Source organism: Pseudorasbora parva, chromosome 8, assembly GCF_024679245.1.
Source record: "Pseudorasbora parva isolate DD20220531a chromosome 8, ASM2467924v1, whole genome shotgun sequence".
Lineage (NCBI taxonomy): Eukaryota > Metazoa > Chordata > Actinopteri > Cypriniformes > Gobionidae > Pseudorasbora > Pseudorasbora parva.
The window spans coordinates 40,232,882-40,255,288 of NC_090179.1; the positions used below are offsets into that span (position 1 = coordinate 40,232,882).

The 22,407-nt window shown below is 36.9% G+C and overlaps 2 protein-coding genes and 1 pseudogene across 5 annotated transcripts in view; all 3 read right to left on the reverse strand.

The window, feature by feature from the left end:
- spsb4b (splA/ryanodine receptor domain and SOCS box containing 4b) overlaps positions 1-10,061 on the reverse strand; it is a 30,368-nt gene extending 20,307 nt beyond the window's left edge. The window contains exons 1-4 of one of the 4 annotated variants that reach the window (XM_067451268.1): positions 9,888-10,061; positions 3,833-3,902; positions 3,560-3,578; positions 86-932 (exon numbers count right to left, since the gene is read on the reverse strand). In XM_067451268.1, coding sequence (XP_067307369.1) covers positions 86-797 — 712 coding nt within the window. In that variant the 5' untranslated portion in view covers positions 798-932; positions 3,560-3,578; positions 3,833-3,902; positions 9,888-10,061. Of the gene's footprint in view, positions 1-85; positions 933-3,559; positions 3,579-3,832; positions 3,903-9,840 lie in introns of all 4 variants that reach the window. The other 3 variants (XM_067451266.1, XM_067451267.1, XM_067451265.1) reach the window with 3 other exon arrangements.
- A 2,729-nt stretch (positions 10,062-12,790) lies between these two features.
- si:ch211-276c2.4 (gastrula zinc finger protein XlCGF57.1) lies at positions 12,791-16,764 on the reverse strand. The gene is made up of 3 exons (XM_067451263.1): positions 16,640-16,764; positions 15,163-15,337; positions 12,791-14,940 (listed from the first exon to the last, which is right to left on the reverse strand). Exons 2-3 carry the CDS (start codon positions 15,245-15,247, stop codon positions 13,913-13,915), a joined length of 1,113 nt encoding a protein of 370 aa, XP_067307364.1. The 5' UTR covers positions 15,248-15,337; positions 16,640-16,764; the 3' UTR covers positions 12,791-13,912.
- Positions 16,765-17,561: 797 nt separating this feature from the next.
- Positions 17,562-20,954, reverse strand: LOC137084803 (E3 ubiquitin/ISG15 ligase TRIM25-like; annotated as a pseudogene).
- Positions 20,955-22,407: the final 1,453 nt, after the last annotated feature.

Here is a 22,407-nt window from a genome sequence, read left to right on the forward strand (position 1 = left end):
ATATATGCCTTTAAAGTTGCCTAAATGATAAAATATGGGTAAGGAGGGAAAAACAGATTTAGCAAAACTTGAAAATGATACATACGGTCTAATCCGTTGATGTAGGTCATGCTGACTTCACAGTGACCCCACACAGCGCTGACGATCGGGTACAGCCTCTTCCCTTTCAGTCCACGAAACGCCACACCCAAATATTTCCCGTCGGCGCAGAATCCGAGGGTGCCTTCGTCCATGTCCAGCACCACCAGAACCTCTTCAGGCACTGAGAACGTCCCTTCCTCATCCTCATCTTCAATAAACTGCGGGTACGATGGCGCCGGGCCAGACTTCCTGTCGTGGTATAGTCTGCCTCGTCCCAAGTCCCAACCCCAGGATTCGGCGTCACTGCCGACTAGGGCGGAATATCCGACGGCTCTCAACGGAGCCAAAGAGGTCGCGACCCCGATAATGGCGTGCGTCCCACGCTGCCGCACAGGCCATCGCAAAGACCATGCGTGCAGTCCGCGAGTGAAGCCGACTTTTCCTCTCACACAGTCCGTGCTTTGGGCCACCGGGTGGCGATGGAAGGTGAGCCGGTCGTCATCTTTGATGAAGAGGTTGAGCGAGCGGTCGTCCGGGTTCCAGGCGTGCTGCAGCTGGGTTTCCGGTCCTGCCGGAGGCATATCCAACAGCAGCTCCAGACGTGCGGGTAACGGGATGCCGCGACTATGGAGCGACGCGCACACTGGCGGATACGCCAGCTCGCCCACCTCCGGCTCATCCGCCGATTTCACCACACCCGACACCCTCTGCCCCATCACGGCCCAGCCAAGGGCATCAACAACGACAGCCGGGGTTACCTCATGAGCAGGATGGACCGGAGAGCGTCAGGCAATCAGAAGAGACGACACCGTCCCATGCATGAGAAGTCGTCCGGATTGGAGCGGGCGGCACTGTAGAGAAAAATAAAAGGAGTTAGGATGCTTGCTGGGACATTTAAAGACACTGTCTGCACTTCAATCAAACTAATTGAGGACTAGGCATGTCAACTACAAGGTCACTCTCCTGAACTTACACTCACAACATCATCCTCATTCCTGACACGTCAGTAAACAAGATGGAGGAAATTTGCACTGGTTTACACAGAACAGGAATAAGAAAAAAGTCAAAAGATAAGGACAAGCAATCCCATATCTTACAAATTAAACGTTTCAACTTTACAGTCAAGCAACTTCTTTTGCATTTGAACAATATTTACAAATATAAACCACCATTTAAAAGTGTTTCATGTTTTTTGGCAACCTTGCATATAAAACAGAAAAAGTATTGAAATATTATAATTTAAAATAACTGTTTTCTATTTGAATATATTATAAAATGTAATTTAATCCCATGATGCAAAGCAGTATTTTCAACATCATTACTCCAGGCTTCAGTGTCACATGATCCTTCAGAAATCATTCTAATACAACCTTTTTTATTATTATCAATGTTGAAAATATTTATGGAAACTGATGCATTTTATAAAAGATTATTTGAAGTTCAGAAGATCAGCATTTATTTGGAATACAATTTTTTGAAACATTGCCAATTTTGAAAAATGTAATGCATACTTGTTGAAAGGTAATGACCCCAAGCTTTTGAATGGTAAACTAGACATCTTATAATATAATTTATTTTATATAAACTATGTTGCTAGAACTCCCAGTATGGCTGCAAGCTTAAATCAGGAAAAGGCAAAAGAAAAAGTAAAGTAAAGCAGTAGACGCGTCACTAAAGAGACACTCCTCTAGGTTGCGAGATGAGTTTTCACACCATCTGATGGAACCGCTTGTGCTCACACTCCACTGGGAGACTCAGAAAATGAGTTGTGAACCCGAAAAGGCCGAGCTTTGACGAGAGTGTGCGGATCGGAGGTGAATCTTCCCTTCGGATGAAAGAAACAAAAGCCTGTTTTCTTGAGAATCAGGGCCAAAAAGCGAACTTGCACTTTCCAAAACCTAATACAGCGACTCATTTTCTCCAGAAAAAGAGCCACATTTGTCAAGTCAACATGGGGTGTGAACATTTCCCATAAACGCCCTCACATGAAGAGCGCGACTCATCGTTCCAGCTGCTTCTGTTACTGAACAGAGCATCCCAAGAGCAAAACCCTGCTCAAAAAATGAACTCGACTGGTCTAAGCCAAACAAAGACGCCTACATCTTAATAAACCAAGACGGCAAGATGAAACAAAAAAAGAAAATGAGAAAGTGCTAGGAAAAGAAACTTGTATTTCTATGATAATCAATAGTTTAAATCCTGACCAAAGAGCAAGAATGCAGCTACAAATCATGCAAGTTTATAAACGGAGTGCTAAAGTGATGAGATGTCATTGCGAGGGTTAGGGTGGGGGCAATTTAACTGGTGCACCTGAAATTGCATTTCGGATGCAGTGAATGTTTTTGATTAAAGATTATGAGGGCATTTGAATTTAAAAAATGATGATGATGAGGTGCATGGATTTATAAAAAACAATGCAATATTTCATGAAAAAATAAACTTAATTAAATGAAGACAGCCAAATATCAGTATTGTATTTTTACAGTTGTACTGTAAGATTATATTTATTAGTAGTATCATCATTTTCTAAAAACAATTACAAGTGGAATTTCTTTATTTTGCTATAAAATTTCATACATACATACATACATACATAATTTTCATATATTTAATAAATGTTAATATTATTATTTTCTTAAATACTACATTTTATTTTACAGTTAAATTACAACAGTAATATTTCTTATGTTATAACTTTTTTTATAAAAAAATCAATTATTAAAAATAATTTAAATGATTAATCAATTATAAATTACTACATTTAATAAATTATTAATATCAATAAAAGTATTTATAGACATATAGATTTATAAAAATATTTTTTTTTTGGCCAAACTGCACAGTATATTTAAGTATTTTATAAAGTATATTTAAAAATCACATTCATACATACATATATATATATATACATATATATATATATACATACGCACAATATATATATATATATATATATATATATATATATATATATATATATATATATATATATATATATATATATATATATATATATATATATATATATATATATATATATATATATATATATATATATATATATAAAATCATCCTTGAATCGTGTAGCCGCAGTGTGTGTTTCTAGCGTGATCTGGGTGGTACTTACTGGCCCAAGCCAACCCATAATTCTCTAGATATTGCTCATTTATCATCTTCCCTTTTATTTTCCAACCAGTAGGCCAAAAGCGTACATCTCATCACTTAGAAAAGTAACACCACATGCCTCAACAAGACACACAATTTGAGGAGTCACACTTATCTGAAGCACAAATATTGTGGGATGAGTTACATGCTGAAATTCAATACTAAGAGTTACAGGTTTGTTCAAATCACTAACTACGAGCATACAGGAATGAAAGCAATTTGAAGAATGAGATTTTGTTAAGCACATGTAAACATCTCAGATTACACAATAAACACAGGACAACAAACACACAAGAGCCGAGTGTGAGCTTACCCTGCATGCATTGCTTCTCCTGTGTCAGCATAGAGCAGGAGAAAAAGAAAGAGAAATGAAAAGGGGTAAAGCAGTTCACAGTGGAGCCATTCCAGAGCAACTCTCCTGCCTTCAGCCAAACGCAGAGCCGCCTTTCAGCTGCCGTCACACTCTGCGCCCTCTCTCTCTCACACACACACACTCACTCATCCAGTACACTTCTCTCACTCATGACCATGGTGATTCACCGGAATAAACTCTGGTGTAAGTGCGAATAACTGAGCAAACACTTACCTTTCCAGATCACTGCAGGACTGAAGGAGGATCCACGTCAGCCGGACGAGTTTTATTAGGCCTTGAGCTCCTGCACAGAGACAAAGAAGAGTTCTGTTAGGAAAAATGCTACCTGTGCACAACCAGAACCAGGAAGAGAACATTTCATCAGTCAGCACACATGCATGAGTTATTTTAATCTCTCCGAGACATTAAGATTATCTTTTTCCATTTTCACACAAACAAGGGGTTGTGCACACATATTGATTTGTTCAGTTTTTTTGTGAAGAAACAGGTTTTTTAAAATATTTGGTGTAGTATAGAACAATGTTCTTATAAGGTGCATTAATATATTGATATAAATGTTTTGTGTTAATATTAGTTATCTATCCATCCATCCATCCATCCATCCATCCATCCATCCATCCATCCATCCATCCATCCATCTATCTATCTATCTATCTATCTATCTATCTATCTATCTATCTATCTATCTATCTATCTATCTATCTATCTATCTATCTATCTATCTATCTATCTATCTATCTATCTATCTATCTATCACTAATATTAACACACTGAACAACCATAAACCCACACCATAAAATGTTACTGAGAACATGTCCTGAGAAAGCAGAGTACATAACCTTCACCAAAAACAGCATGTGCCTCATTACAGTAAACATTGACCCGCTGACTAGTCAACTAGTAAGAATGAGCAGTCGTGCACGGCCTAGTGGACACACCAGCAGCTGGTCAAGCCTGACTACAGGACAGCCTCCATCTGTCACACCTGCATTATTCATGTTTTCAGCGTCCTACAGTTAAAGGTATCGAAAACTGTCTGATCAATAGAGATATAATGCTGTGTGGAGTGGGTTTGAGTGCAGCTTGGGACAGTCCCATTCCAACCATAAATAAGTAATTATTAAATAAACATTAACTGCATTATAATAAATACATTTATTTTATGCATGTCAGTACCAAAGGCAAGAACAAGACAGCTTAAATGTAATGAAAAGCATGAAATAAACAGCACCAAAAAGCAGGGAAGTACAGTACAATATACTTAGTCTTAAGGGCACAACATGTAAGATTTTTATTAAAATGTCCAAAAACCACTAGAACAATGTTATATACTTTGTTGACTTCTTCCGTTATCCAAAAAGGTTTCCAAAAATGTTTAAATCCAAAGAAATAAGCATTATAACATATTTGAGTGTTTTAAAAGTTATCTAATATGATAAAACAGCAATGCGTTCCCCCATTCACAAGTGGAAGAAGCGGAAGCGCTCATCTGTCTTAATAAAAGCTCCACGTAAGGAAGGCTAATCAAGCTACGCCTTTGTTTTGAATAAGTGACCTCTAAAGGCAGACAAAAAAAAACATTGTGGATTTAAAAGTGCCGTAAGCTGCAGAAAGCTGTATAGTGACGTTAGATATTTGTTACTGTGTTGATTTAACAAAAGATTATCAGTACTAATAACTTCTTAAGGCGTCAAGATTTTACGTCTAAGAGCACCACATGCGAGACTCCCACCAGTGTGACGTTCACAGTCAGTCACAATGAAGTTCAAAGGTCACAGAGTTCAACATCAGGTCAATGAAGACCCCTGAAGCATGTGTTTGTGCTTCCGTGACAACCTCATCCTTCATTTGACCCCGGCGCAGGGCACACGTCTTTGCATAAGCCATAAAAAGGAGAAAACGAACGAGATGAAAGAAAGAAAGAAGAGGAAACAGTACTGGAACTTCCTGCTTCCGCCTCTCTTTTGTTCTGAGCATGCCCGAGAAACGACTGAGCAACATGACCTCAGCCGAAAGGAGAAAATGAGAGCGCTGTAATTTTAGAACAGAAGACAGGGGCTGAGATGAGAATAGTCATAAAATAATCATAAAAAGGCTGTATTTTAAAAGACATCGGCCTTCCCACAAAGAGGTAATCAGTTGCTGCAAAATTAAGTTAATAAATTTATATATACATATATAAATGCAGTCCATAGCAGGAAACCCTGGAGTAAATTCGAATGATCGTGCTTGCCCTCACATATCCCCCTGAGACAAGAGATTTAAGCATTTTATTTCTGGAAAACATCCTCCGATGATGTCAATTTGCGTCATCGGAGGAATTTTTGGCCAGAGGCTAAAGACTACAGCCAGCAGAGGGAGCCATTTCCACGTTTTCATCCCGCGCGTGGAGGATGGAGATCACACTCACAGCACTCAGCTCACAGCTGCAGGCATTCATGTAGAGATGGAGCAAAGTGAGTGTTTCAACTTCTCAAATTAACTCCTATGAAAGTTAAGCTTCCAAAGGTATGAACTGAAAACGCGCCAGACTGAACATGCGCTGTGAACGACTGCCGTGAACGTGCGCGCGTTTACCTCAGCTCTCATCAAGCTCATTTAGCTCATTCATGACGGTGAATGTAATCGGAGTTAAGTGTTTGTCACTTACACTCCCTCAGTGGCTAAATCACATTATATTGAAGAGACACGTTCAGTTTTTAATTGTAGTGTCTGTTCTCTAACTGAACTGATTTTATGAAAATGAACGCAGTGGGAAAGTGATCAGTGATTCAGTAGCGGTGGCTTTGGGAGTGACCTCGTAGGGCAGCAATGCATTCTGGGAATTGTTGTCTTTCATCCCCATGAGACAAAAATACAATTTCTGTCTTTTCTCAGTCTAGAAAGCACCAAATTCAAAAAATATTTTCACATTTCTACTACATTAATGATCCAGTTTAAATACAGAGTCATCTTCCCAGCGCTCAAGTACTCCTTTAAGTTAGCAGAACTGGCAGATTTTTATTTTGCACTTTGAAATGTTTGATTACACTAATTCAAACATTTAACTTAAAATTCTCATGCAACTGCAAAGTTAAATTTTAATTAAATATAAAGTTAGCTATCAATACGCCAATTCAAAAAACGCTAACTTGCTAATTAGCTAACATGTTAACAATAGCATGGTTGAGCTACATGAGTGATTACTTGCTACATGAGTGCAATAAAAACTTGCTCTCAAGCCAAGCACCACTTGTCACCATGATGGTAACCCTACAAAAACCCACATTAAAAGAAACTCTTCCACATTAGCATAAATTATTAATCACTACTAAATCTCCCACACTTGACATTAATCTTGCAACAACAAGAAAAAAAAAACATTATATAACACTTAATTTGAGCATTTATTCTTCCTTTCGAGTGCCATGGGAAGTAGAAATCGGAGCCCAGTTAAAAACTTAAGTTAAACTAAATTAAATAATTCAATGAAAAAGTTCAGTTTATTTAAAATATATAAGTTCTGTGAACTTGAGAGAAAAAGAAAGTGCTGCCAAGTAATCAGTTAATTTGACGGAAACTCATTTGTTTAATTTAAGTTGGTCCTACTCAAACCAATTAATTATTATCAGGGTTAGAGTTTAGAGGGCAGAAGGGGGTGTATATCTTTGAAGTGGTTACATTTTTTAATTTGAGATTTATTAAATCTAAATGTTATAAGTTTTCTAATACTATTGTTCAATGTTGTTTATATACCTTCAGCATAACACTTATAAAGTGCATGACCTAGAGAATGAAAATGTGTGGGTTTCAGAGGACAGTCAAAACTTGAATGCAGAATATAAGTTCCTTTTTCAACACTCAAATTATTGCATATACAACCAAAACGTTGGAATTTAAAAGGTAGATGAATTTTACAATACCTGTCATAAACATCCCGTTCATACTTATTTATAATAATTTAACAACATAATATCAGAACCAGATGATTTTCATGACTACATTTCACAAAAGGAATGTCCTTGTCATGAAAAATGTACAAATGTCCCAATGCAGAAAACAAACTTTTTTTCTGCAGCATACAGCTTTTTGTCTTAAAGGTGCCATGTGTAAAAATTGAGGTAAAAATATCCAAAATATGACATACACGGATCAAAAGAATGAGAAGAAATAAGGGCGATGATGTCATTAAAAAAAGGGCAAGTTATAGTGCTGCAGAGATATCAACCTTACTTAGCAGTAGCATTTTCTAGCCTCGGCCCGACAGGTATCGTAATACCAGTCTCGGCCATGGGAGGCGGTATGCGGGCAACATAACCACCAGCCAACCTGCAATACACAAATAACTCGCACGGCTTGTGGGCGTACTTGAACCTGATGTCAATCGTGTGGAAAGTACACCCCACTACTTCATTTCAGTTCAAGGAAGAGAGCGGACGGATGGCCGAAGCCCTTGGCCCCTTAAATGTATCCGATATGATACAAATAACTGTTTTTACCTGACCGGAAAAAGTGGAAGTGCGGGCGCCCGTCCCGTCATAGTAAAAGTCCCGGTACTCGCAAGCCGTTTAGAATAGGCGCCCTCCAGTGGACGAAAAGTTGCATAGTGCACCTTTAAAGTGTTAGTTCATCCAAAAAATTACCCCATGATTTACTCACCCTCAAGCCATCCTAGGTGTATATGATATTCTTCTTCTTTCAGACGAATATAATACGTTTTTTTAAAACAATGTCCTTGTTCTTGCAAGCTTTATAATGGCAGTGAATGGAAGGTCAAAATTTTAAGTCCAAAAAAAAGTGATTCCATCCATTATAAAAGTTCTCCACATGGCTCCGGGGGGTTAATAAAGGCCTTCTTAAGCTATTCAATAGGTTTGTGTAAGAAAAAAATATATATTTAACATATTATAAAGTAAAATAACTAGCTTCTGGTGGATCACCTTCCATATTCAACAGAAAAAGCGTAACTAGCATGGGACGCATTACTTTCCTAATACGTTCAATTTGAATACGGAAGGCGGTCCACCGGAGGCTAGTTATTTTATTTTATAACATGCTAAATATGGATATTTTTTCCTTAAAAAAACCTATAGAGTTTTTTTTTTAGAAAGGACTTTATTAACCCCCAGAGCCGAGTGGAGCACCTTTATAATGGATGGGTGCACTTTTTTGGGCTTCAAATTCAATGGACTGAACTGCAACTATAAAGCTTGGAGGAGCCAGGACATATTTAATATAACTCTGATTATGTTAGTCTGAAAGAAGAATCTTATATACCGGTACACCTAGGATGACTTGAGGGGGAGTAAATCATGGGATAATTTTGGGTGAACTATACCTTTAAGAAAAATGACAGGTCATACAAACCATAACCAAAAGAAACATCACCAAAGCAGCTCTCTTGATTATATTCTTGGCAGAATATTAATCTCGGTTGAACGATTTATTTAAAAGTGTGATGCTATATTTCATATCCCAAGTCTTCATTTGATGAACCCTTCGAACCCTAAAGGAAACAAAACTTTAAAGCTCAAACAAACACTTATGTATACGCCTGTCTCGGTGCTTGTTTGCATAAGTGTTGAGCGAGGTATCCATAATGAACAACGAACATATGCAAATGTTGTAGGTGATGAGAAGTGGGCATGGTTCTAAAGAACAAAGACGGATGAGACAAAGGAAATAGAAAGAACTTTGCAGAAGTAACATCAGATAACACTAAGAAATAGCGTGTCTGAATCACTATGAAGTGCATCAAAAGCATCTAATAGTCTCCCCCTCAGTTTACCAGTGATTAGTGCATGCATTTCACAATATTCCGAATCCGTGGTAGATAAAAACACAGGGGGAAAGCATGATTAGATTATCTCTCAAACTATTTCCACTGTGACCTTTGCAAACACTCATGGAAGATGACACACAAAACTATTTTCAAAACATCCTCTTTCGTGTGCTTTGTCTGAGAGACAAAACGTTTCTCCCCCAGCAAAAAAACTAATTTAACTGAATGTTTACTGAACACCGAGACATATCTGTGAGAGCGAAACAATGAGTTTTTAAGGTGGATAAGGCCAAATATCTTGCAGGCATGTGGCGCAATTAAATATGCAGCATATTTGCTGCATGAAAACATGTATGACATTGTCCAGAAGTGGAATACACGATCTTACTGCGGTTTCAGCTGCTTTGAAACAATCTAAAGCACAAACACAAACAAACCAGCCACGCGCTCGTCTACTTACTCTCGCGAGAATCCCTCGCAGCTTCAGCGCAGACAAAAAACACTCACCTCCAGCCCCGAGAGTTACACTTCTACTCTGTATTCGTGCGTATATAACGTGTCAAATGGTTTTAAAACCAACTTTAATGCTAAACGAAAGCGTCGGCGTTCTGTCGGGTCGAATCCGACGGGGAGGGACAGACCGCGCTGACTGCGCTTTTGTTCAGCGAGCTAGTTAGTGAGTGACGTCACTCAAGGCCAGAGCGAGCTGATTGGCCGCGTCGACGCGAGGGCGATGACGACGACGACGGTACGAAGAGTTCTGGAGAATCGAAGCTTTTCAAAACTCTGATTCATTTGAACCGATTCACTGTCACCACACAGACTGCATGGCACGGTCAAACCTGTGAAAATGTAACAAAAGCTCAGCGCAAAGTGTAATGTAATGCAACATAGAAATAATTAAATGCCATTAAATATGTGGGTGCTGTGAATATGTTCGGTCTTTTATAAACATGTAGCGAATAATAGTGATTGTAAGCAGGGTCAACTAGGTCAATGAAGCAATTAAATGTAGCCTACCTATTTTAGTATCGTACGTGCACTTTTATTATTAACGATACATTAAGAACAAACGGAAGCTTGTTTCCGCCACAGAATAATTTAAAAAGGATAATTGCGACTTTGTATCTCTTAATTATTTTTTCTGTGACTTCTAATTCGTTGATATAAATGCACAATTGTGAGTTATAAAGTCAGAATTGTGTGATATAATTTATGAAATTGCTAGATATGAAGTAGGCTAAGAATTGTGAGATAGAAACTCACAATTCTGAGAAAAAAAGTCTGACTTTATATCTCAATTCTGTTTTACTTTCTTTCTTTTTTTTATGTAAACACAATTGTCAGATAAAAAAGAAAAAAAAAACGCTTTTAAAAAATATTTTAAAAAAATTCATTCTGTGGCGGAAAAAAAGCTTCCATGACGATCGTTTGGTTAAAACAGACCAACGTCATCATTTTAAAATGGAAAATTTGAAACCAAAAGGTTCCCAACCGTATGATGTGACGAAGCCTAGCCTTGTCGAGTTTGATACAAGCATGTTTCTGAATCATTCATTTAATAAATCTCCTCTTTAACATGCATAGGCTACTCTTTTACACAGTAGGCCTAGTCTTACTATAATGGACAAACACATTGTTTTAAAATAATCATCACATAATCAGAGATGCTGTCAGAGCAAAATTTTTATTTTTGTCATTATACAGAGACTATAGACAACTTTTATGTTGCAGAAAAAGGCTAGATCTGTCTTAAAGTCAAAAACTCAACGTGAGAGAATCGTTTCAAACGGACTCTTTATTCACACTGACATAATCATATATACTCTTTAGCGGGTTTTCAATCAAAAAAATTTAATTACATAAACGTCAGATTAAAGTAATTTAATAATTTTGCTGGTCCACAGCATAACAGAAAAAAATATCTCCACACATTTTGTGGCATTTTACAGAAAATAATTTATTTTAGCTTACTACACACAATTATTTCATCTACACTGTAAAAAAAAAAAGAAGAAGGCAAATGTAGGACTTTTGCAGTACAATTGACTTGGATGTTTAAGTTATTCAACTTAGATTATGTTAAACTGACTTTAAACTTAACTTATAAAAAAAGGTTTAACATTTCTTAACGTTAATGATGTTATGTCATCTTAATGATGAGTTAAAACAATGTAAAAAAACACATGTTGTCATAACTTATTGAACATATAATTTTTTACAGTGTAAATATCACATTATTTTAACCGAATCTGAGGAAAACATTTGTTTACTGCACCACCGAATGCCCTTAATTATCATGTTTAACTTAATTAACCATTTAATTCAAATAAGTTTTATTGACTTTACTGTAGCCCTCATGTTGTTCCAAACCTGTAAGACCTTCATTCATCTTCAGAACACAAATTAAGATATTTTTTGATGAAATCCGAGAGCTTTCTGACCCCTCCATAGACAGCAACACAAGGCCACTATCAAGGTCCAGAAAGATAATCAAGACATGATTCAACCTTAATGTTATGAAGCGCAGAGAGTACTCTATTCTACAACAGAATGTGCACAAAGAAGTATTCTCGTGGCTTAATAACATTACGGGTGAACCACTGGAGTCAAATGGACTATTTTAACTATGTTTTTAATACCTTGCTGGACCTTGAAAGTGGTCATTAAATTGCTGTCAATGGAGGGCTCATTATTTTATCAAAAATCAAAAACGTTTCAATAAAATAAAGGTCTAACAGGTTTGGAACGACATGAGGGTGAGTAATTAACGACTGAATAATTAACTCTAGTTAACTTAGAAATCAATTTATTTACCTAAATCACCTTTCGTTCCTATTATGATGTATATACGAATGAAACTTCTCAAACAAGAGCAAATGTAGGGCGGGGCTTGACTTTGTCCTCTGGAAATTAATTAATGGGTGTGGTTTGCTATTGGTCAATTTGAGTGACAGTTTCCCCCACCCTCGCGCCAGTAAACACATCATCAGAGAAAAGATGTCACTGCAAGAGGGAGGGGGAAGTTATTTTGATTAAAGATTATAAGGGGACATGACATGAATTTAGTTTGCCCAAAAATCTAAATTCTTTCATTATTAACCCTCAAGTTGTCCCAAACAAGCCTGGATGCCAGCCGAACATAGCCCCTACCTACAACATTTGAGATTGGGAAGTGATGAACTGAACCTGATCCGTTGTTGAGCAGCTATGCTCGAACCAGAGCTGTTTGGACCAATCAAATTGTCAGGGCGGGCTTTATATGATGATGGACAGATGATCAACAGTAACATAATCGTCCACGTCACCAAAGAGTGCTTGGTTTGAATTCGTTCTAATCCTAAACAGATAACTTGTTTGTATATGCATTCACCTTTACTATTTCTCTCAAAACTGAAGATCGTGTACTCTGTGTATCCTTAAATTCTTTTTACAACACCAACAAAGGTCATTTACACTCATCTTCTTCTTTTGCTTCTTCCAGCGTGCAGCTAAGTTCTGTTGACTATGCGTCGCTCAACATACGCCACTCGCTCCCTTGCTCTGATTGGTTGTAGGTCTATCCAATTGAGTGAAGAGCTATTTTCTTTCCTGTTTTGGTTGAAATGCCCCATAATCACATCCCAATGGAGCAGTATGAGACTCATATTCTGACTAGAATCTGAGTATGACGGTGTCAGGTTAGTTCCAAACCTGTGTGAATTCTTCTGCTGAACACAAAAGAAGATATTTTGATGAATATGGGTAACCAAACAGGGTGTTCATGGTTAACCGATTAACCGATTAACCGTTAAAAATTGCGTAACCGAGTGAAACATTTTGCTCGGTTAAGTGGCGTCAATGACGTGCTTTGAATTTAGTTGTAATATATTTTTGCACCAATAGAGACCACCAGAGCGCTCCCAGACATTTGTAATATCCACAAGAAGAAGTCATGACCAGCTTAGTTTCCCTCGCGGCCACTTGCATTGTTCGTGAACTGGAGCCAATCTCATCCTAATTTAACGAAACTCAGCGTACGCCTCACAGACATGAAATATATCTTAAGAAAGCTTGAAATGTCTTTTAACAATTTAAAACGAAAAGAAATAGGCTACTCTCTGATTAGGTAATCCATGATGTGCATTTCTCTATATAGGCGCGTTCACTACAGAGATGGCGGTCGTCAAATTTATAAACTAAAAATAATAACCCTGACGCACACTATGGTTAACCAAATAATAACCGCTAAGGGCATCGGTTAACGGTTAATGAAAAACTTGAAAACGTGCAGCCCTAAGCCATTGACTTCTATAGTATGGAAGTCGTTTGATGATAATAATTGAGTTTCATTTTTGGGTGAACAATCCCTTTAAATAAAATGATGTGCACAAATAAATAATTAATAATAAATACTGCAATATTCCATAAAAACAAGAATTGTCAATTTTGATTTCATGTTGACTAATGCTACTTATTTTAAACTCATCAGTTTTTCTCATTGTTTTACTTTGGCAATACAAATGTATAATATTGTTCATGCCAATAACGCACTAAAGACTAACTGACTGGATGGATAGATTTTGCTCACTGTGAAAATGCTTTTTCATATGATGTGCTAAAGAGTTTGAATGTCTAAAACTCTGTCCACACTGAGCGCAGCGGTACGGCTTCTCTCCAGTATGAAGTCGCTCGTGTGATTTCAGGTGTGCGGACAGAGAGAAACTCTTTTCACAATAGGAGCAATTGAAAGGTCTTTCTCCAGTGTGAATGATCTGGTGGCGTTTCAGTTGGCCAGGTGTGACGAAGCTCTTCCCGCACTCACAACACACTTGATCTCTCACACCGGTGTGTATTTTCTCATGCAGTTTACAACTTTCCTGCAGGGAAAAACTCTTGCCACAGAAAGAACACACATAAGGCCTCTCATTTGTATGGACTTTCAGGTGGTTTTTCAGATTTGATGACGAATTAAAATCTTTCCCACAATGGTCACAGGTAAACGGCTTTTCTCCAGAGTGAACGTGCAGGTGATTTTTGAGACCGGTCGCATCTTTGAAACTCTTCTCACACTTGGTACAGCGGTACGGCTTCTCTCCGGTGTGAACTCGCTCGTGTGATTTCAGGTTTCCAGACTGAGTGAAGCTCTTGTCACAGTATGAGCACTTGTAAGGTTTTTCTCCAGTATGAATTATTTGGTGCTGCTTCAATTGGCCAACTGTAGTAAAGCTCTTCCCGCACTCCGAACACACATGATCTCTCACGTCAGTATGTATTTTCTGGTGCTGTTTACAACTGTCCAGCCGCGAAAAACTCTTTCCACAAACAGTGCACAAGTGAGGCCTCTCGTCAGAATGAATCTTTTGGTGTTTGTTGAGATGTGACAATGAGCTAAAGTTTTTACCACACTCATCACAGCTGAAGGGTTTTTTTCCAGAGTGAACGGGCAGATGATTCCTGAGAGCTGATTTATGTCTGAAACTCTTTCCACAGCGAGAGCAGGTGTGCAGCCTTTTCAAGTTAAAATGTTCTCCCTCCCCTTCATTCAGTTCTTGTCTTTCCTCTTCCTCTTCCATCCAATCTAAAATAAACCATAAGTTTAAGTGAACCCAGATATAATAGCAGAAATCAACAGAGATCTGTCTATGAGTATCAAGTGTCAGATCTATGACGTGCCAAAGGTTCATCAACTTGCCAATTGCTATACAATTATAGCTGCATTTTCTCTATCATTTATCATTTATATAATGTTAATTTAACTGGCATGACATCTATTTTGTTACCTTTAAGAATGGACACCAACCTGTTTGATCCTCAGTATCTTCATGATTTATCCTGGATGGTTCTGGATCACTCATGTCTTCAATCTCTACTTCAACAAACGCCATCTTTACCAGTCGAACAGAGCTCAGCTCTTGTAGGATGATGGGAATATTCCCAGTATTTATCGGTGATGTGTGTTGGGAGGGGCACCAGATCTGCCAAATTCAAAAATAAGTTACTGAATTTATTGTTATGAAGTATTAAATATTAAATATTTTGATACAGTTGCTTGTTTTTATGTAACCAGGGCTTTTATAAGCTTGAAACAGCACATGTTATATTCTTCAATTAATACAGAAACTAATTAAAAACCTCACATTGACAACAGAGATTAACATTTACATTACATGTATGCACTTAGCAGACACATTTTTCCAAAACGACAATAGAGGAACATAAGAAATTCCTCATAGCGAAAAAGTAGGGGTAAGTGTGAGCGGCAAATTTTTTTAGTGAAATTTAGAGAAAAAATTGGGCCAAAATTAACAAAAAATATATGGAATATATTAATGATCATTTATTTACCTATAGCAAAAGCACATTTCTTACTGGGTAATCTAATTTAAATCTCTACTTTTGTGTTCATTTAAAAGACAAATGATATTATTTTAATTTATATATCTGTAATGTAACAGTTGAGATCGTTCTTTAATGATCTAACCAGCAGAAGACACGAGCCAGGATTAAATCCCAAATGAGCAAGTGGGGCAGTAAGTAAGCCTGTATTAAAAATATGCTATTATATTCTATACTTTTATGAATTCTATTGAGAAACCATGAGAAAAAGGTGAATAATGACTTAGAGTCAATAGTATTATGCATTATTATATATATATATATATATATATATATATATATATATATATATATATATATATATATATATATATTGCAGTGTTTTTCTAGTCAAAAAATGCCATTATTTTATATGAAAATGTAGATTGAGAAAATATTTAGTTTGTCTTGGATATTTTTTTTATTATATCAGGGAACATTTTAAGCTGTCATTTGGTCACGTTACAATGTACCCCACCTATGGGGTGTGTTGTCACATTTCACTTCCATTCTTTCAGGGGTAAATCAAGAATAAAAGTATACACTGTATTGATGAAACAAAACTACACAATTGTACTAGACGTGCTCCGCTCTCCTCTATGTTAGTGCCTTGAACACTCAGAAACCTATTCAAGTTACAGGTGTAATGCAAAGATTATATTACTTTTAGATATCCTTACCTATTCTTTTTAGATAATCTCTTTAAACAACACACACAGACTGAATAGAGGCTGATCAAGATGAATGACTCTCTACATTTGATTCTCTAGTAATTTACAGTACGAACAATGATACATTAACGCAGCCCAGACATCAATCTTACATTAGAAAAGAAACACTGTTTATGATAACATTAAACAATAAAATAAAATCTTCTTTATCACACATAAGTTAACACTTACTCAGAGTCTGTGATGAACTCTCTGCCAACACATTACACTCGAATTAATAATAATAAACCGTTGCACATATCGCGTTTACATTAGCAGGTAAACACTTTAACACTCGCATCGGCTCTTCGAGCTTCTCTCTGCGCATGCGCATCCTCTTGTTCTTTTGGCTTTGTATGGCAAACGCGAAAACCCTTTAGTGCATTGCTGCCATCTAATGGAAAAGTTACAGAAAAATTACAAAAGTTGCAGTACATAATATGCACATTTTCGTGTAGTAGGTCACATAGTTGTTATATTTTTGTAACAATATAAACAGAAAATGAACACGTGCATGTCCATTTTTACACATTTATTTCATGTAAAGTATGTAGTGAACAGATTATTTCCATAAAATGATCCAGGCAAGCTCCAATATGCTATATGCCTCTAAATATGGTTGATTTGTACGTTTTTGATAAGTTTGTGATACACTATTTCATTATATGACAGGTCATTAACCAATTTAGCAGAATTAAAAAGCTATGTTCACATGCACACCAAACGTATAGTCCTACAACTGCAAGTGAAAAACAAACGGATAATGATATCTATATGTACATAAATCTATAGGTATACCAATCACGTTATATTTTATTATGCATTAAAGAGCACTGCTGAGTTTGCAATCAACCCCCCCCCCAAAAAAAATCACAGAGAAAATACTGGGCTAATGCCAAATTAGGTAAATTTATTTGCACCGCTAGTAAATATTTAACATATTTTATCTAACACAATAATGTGAGCACATTAACAGCTCTTAAAGCCATTTATCTTGACAGAAGTTTGTACATTTCATTTGCACTGACTTTCCTATTGTATAGCAAGTTTTCAAATATCTATTAGAATTGTAAATGACAGTAGAACATTTTAGTTCACACAACAATTAAACAATTAAACAATTAAACAATTAATAAAAAATGAAATATGAGGACTTTGCAGACATCTTGTGGCTTTAATGATTAAGAATCGTCTTGTTTTCTTTTATCATACAGGATAGTGAAGACTTGACAGGAACGTTAAGACGTGATGCAGGAATCCATAAATGATTTATGTATGTCTATACCTTTAAATGTAAACAGTTTAGGACATCTTATGAGACTTTCATTACTGATCTAAACTCTCCTCTGCTCTATGATCCTGACAGATGACCCTTTTGAAACCCCCAAAGCAGGGTATAAGGGTTCAGTGAAAGTGGTCTGGACTCTGTGAAGGAGAGTCATTGTGTCAGAGACGCTGTAGAAGGCCAGAGTTCCTGCTCTGTGGTCCAGATACACTCCTATTCTAGAGGCAACAGGGACACTGATCTGTGCTTTATCATGAATGAAACTGACATTCTGTTGATAGCGGGACAATCTCCAGGATATTTTGTTGAAGCCAAGTCTACAGTCATTACCGTTTCCTTTACGTCCAATTCCTTTGTAACAAACTGCCACACCCCAAATGTTCCCACTGCACTCGACCTCCCAGTAACAGCGATCAAACAAACCCTCACGACACAAGATGTTGGGAAACTCATCAAATCGTTCTGGGTGATCAGGATATTGCTGATCTTGATTTGAATATGATATTTTTCTGTTCTCTTCTGACAGTTGGAGGTATTTGTGTGCAGTGTTTAGATCCAAACGAAGTTCACAGAAATCTGAGGATGGATGCACACAAACACATATGGAATATTTTATTATTATTCGTTTTCTAAAATTATTATTTGGCACTTTAAATGATAAACATGTACTTGTGTTTGTAAGAAAGAAAGAAAAAAGAAATAAACTCAACTTACATTGCCTCAATGTATTTGGAGTCTTTGGTTCTGGAGTCTGTGCAACATGAACGTTTGACACTAAAACATGAAAAGAGAAGAGAAGAGAAGAGAAGAGAAGAGAAGAGAAGAGAAGAGAAGAGAAGAGAAGAGAAGAGAAGAGAAGAGAAGAGAAGAGAAGAGAAGAGAAGAGAAGAGAAGAGAAGAGAAGAGAAGAGAAGAGAAGAGAAGAGAAGAGAAGAGAAGAGAAGAAACACAAATGTAAAGTCAATATTTAGGTGTAATCCTATATTTAGTATGAATGGCACATTTTATATTCCAATAAAGAAATCATTCAGACCTTCTCGAGATATTCTGGCTGTTTGCTGTTGACAGACATCCTCCACAACCTCCTTAAACTCTGAGATTGAAATGTCTTTAAAAGACAGATGAGTGTGTTGAGTGATGGGAACATCTTCAAATGTGGGCAAAACACACACAGACTGACAGCTCTGAAATGAGACAAATAATAATTCAAACATAAGTTGTGAAGCTCAACGAATCTTTTCTAAACACAAAACAATCATGATACAATAGTGTTTAATTTCTGGACGGTTCTCAAATTTTTTGCATCATTACCTTCAGACACTGGATCTGATCTTCAGTAATCAGAAGTTTGTCGATCTCTGCTTGTCTTTTTCTGAGTTCTGTCAGCTCTTGATCCAGATGTTTGTGAAGTTCCTCTGCTCGATCTATCTCAGTCTTCTCCTGAGCTCTGATCTGATCTTTAATCTCAGAGCGTTTCTTCTCAAGAGAGCAGATGAGCTCAGTAAAGACCTTCTCAATGTCCTCCATGCTCTCTAGCGCTGAACTCTGACAGAGACACAAAGGTATGATCACGCATTGACAGGAACAACAGACTATACTGTATTTATGTGACCAGTTACAATGGAATTACTACGTTATCATAAATCTCAGTTTGAAACTGAAAGTGAACATGTAGCCTAGTCGCCTTAATTTATATAGCACTTTTTACAATCAGCCAAATGAACTGGTAAAATAAAACGTTGCTTGTTTATAGCTGAATTTTTTTATTAGATTTTTTTTATAATTTGCAAATATACATCATACAGCTACAAAGAACTGAAAGTGACAATTCTGGAAAAACTTCAGCAAAAAAATGCAAAAATAACAAACAAAAAAAGAACAAGCCGGAAACGTAAACCGTTCACATTTGCATGTTTTTTTTTTGTTTTGTTTTTTTGTATGAGTATGTTTTCTGCCTTATTTTTTTTGCCTGCAAATGTCGTGTAAGATTCTGTATGATTCTGTAATAATCCGTCACTGTTAGAAGCACTGTAAACATCACTGACATCTTCTGATACTCACTTTAAAAGACTTCTCAGCTTCACTGAGTTCCCGCTGACCTCTCTCTCGCTCCTGGATCAGCTTCAGACACGCCACCTTTATCTCCTTTAACTCTTCCTGAGGATGATAACAAACAAACAGGAAGAATTTGTTTATTTAATTTAATTTATTTATTTTATTTTACATACAAGGAGGAAGTAGGGTAGTATTTCAGCATTTTAAATCGACTAACATTATCAACTCAAGAAAAAATTTCAACAACCTCAAATTATAAAGATTAATTACTTTTTTACTGGTCCACTCTCACCACACTGTGTCCTTTATGATTATCAGTACACAAACAACAAATGCATTGATGATCATCCTGACAGTAAAGCTCCAGAAGTTTCCCATGACTGAGGCAAAAGTTCTCCTGAATGTGTCTGGAAGCTTCGACTAGTTTGTGCTTCATAAACGCAGGAGATTCATAGTGAAGCTGCAGGTGAGTTTGACAGAAGGAGGCCAAGCACTGCAGACAGGACTTTACAGCTCTGTTCTTCTCTGTAGTGCAAACATCACACTCCACAGCATCCGTTTGTAGGGACGTCTTCTGCAGCGTCTCCATCATCTCAGCTATCAGAGTGTTCTTCTTCAGTAGAGGTCTCTGACTGAAGCTCTCTCTGCATTGGGGACAGCGGTACGGCGGCCCCTGCTCCTTCTGGCCCCAGCAGTCAGTAATACAGCTCATACAGTAACTGTGTCCACAGGGAATCGTCACCGGCTCCTTCAGCCGATCCAAACAGACGGGACAGCTGAACTGATCCACACACTGACTCGCTGCAGACTCAGACATTTCTGAAGGAATAGCCTACATAAATAAACATGTAAACCATTAATGAATGGGCAAGTATAAAAATATAAGGCTTAGTTTTTTGTATTAGCATTAAATAATCTTTCACCCGAAAGAATTAACATGACATCATGAATTAACAAATGAACATAGAATTGTTTTCAAATACATACAGTAATAATTAAATATTTCAATGCAACTAAAAAGACAATAACACCTTTAGTTAAGGATTGTTGTTCTTACCTGCTTTGACAGAATAACAAGTTAAAATATTCCCTCTTTTACAGCTTTAACCAAAGTAGAAGAGTGACGATCCTTAGGCAGAGGTTTGTGTAAGCAGGGAAATAGGTTTCGTTTCTCTCAAATGAACAGACTTCCTGGTATTCAGTGCACAGATGTGTGCATATGAGAGAGAGAGAGAGAGAGAGAGAGAGAGAGAGAGAGAGAGAGAGAGAGAGAGAGAGAGAGAGAGAGAGAGAGACTTTTTGACATTTAAAACTCTTTTAATCAAACAATAAATTAACAATGTTAACGTGACTTAATACACATTACCAATTAAAAAAAAGCTCTCCAACTTCGTCTCTTACCACAAGAGCATTTTTTACACTCCACCTCACATCAAAGAAGTACATGTTATTAGTTATTATACAGTATGCATGATCAACAGCAACCCTGTACTCTACCAAAGTTTTAAACAATCCAAGCAAGTCAGTATTTTGTCCATCATTCTTACACTTATGAGTTTTTAGAATAGCCAACTTTGCCTGTCCTACTAGAAAGTTGCCAAGTGTACACTGAGCCTTCCATTCTTTCTTATACTTCACCCCAAAGATGAACATATTTCTTGTAAACATCAAGCCAAGCTTAGTAAATATTTTATCCAGCAAGTCAAACAAAGGAGCTAATCTAAAACAATCATAGAATAAATGAAAAACAGTATCAAAAATATCACAAAAAGGACATGCAGACAGAACCATTCCATTGAATTTTGACACATGGCTATTTGTTGCCACAGCACAATGGAGTACTCTCCACTGGAGATCTCCGGACCGCTTAGGAATAGGGGGCTTGTACAGACACCGCCATGATGGAGTTATTTCTGAAGAAACTGATAAAAACTCTCTCCATTTGGTGTCAATGCGTTTTTTCAATTGATTGTAAAACAAAGATTTCACACACATGCAATATAACATTTTTTATCAACTTTGTGAAAGATTACATCTTCATACCCCTTCAATAAAGTATCATTTAGCTCCAATTCAGAACGCATGCTAACTCTGAGATCCGGAAATGACAAAAACATTTCACCCTTATCAATAAAATTATTTACATAAGTCAAAAACCTTTGAGGGAAAGATTTTTTAAGATCCTCAATTAACTCTTCAACATATCTCTCTGATCTAATTCCAACTTTATCAGCTATCGATTTAGCCATATGCCACCGACCTTTTGTCATGTCAATCAGGTCCTCCACAGTAGCTATTCCGGTTTTTCAAAACCTATCAATCACTGAACTCGAAAGAGGAAAGCTGGTTTTAAAAAGAGGGTTAAAGAATAAGGGTTCTAAAACACCATAATGTTCATCCTCTTTTCTAAGCATTTTAAACAGTTGCCAAGCTTTAAAAACAGATGCATAAAAATTAAAAAAAGAAAAATTTGCTTTCGAAACAAAAGATTTCTCAATTAAAAACAACTGCTTATTTAAACTAATTCCACCAATATTCTGCAGAACAGACAACCCGAATGCAATCCAAGGTATTGTGTCTCAACAGTATAATAACTTCTGTAGTGTTTGGAGTCTCATTG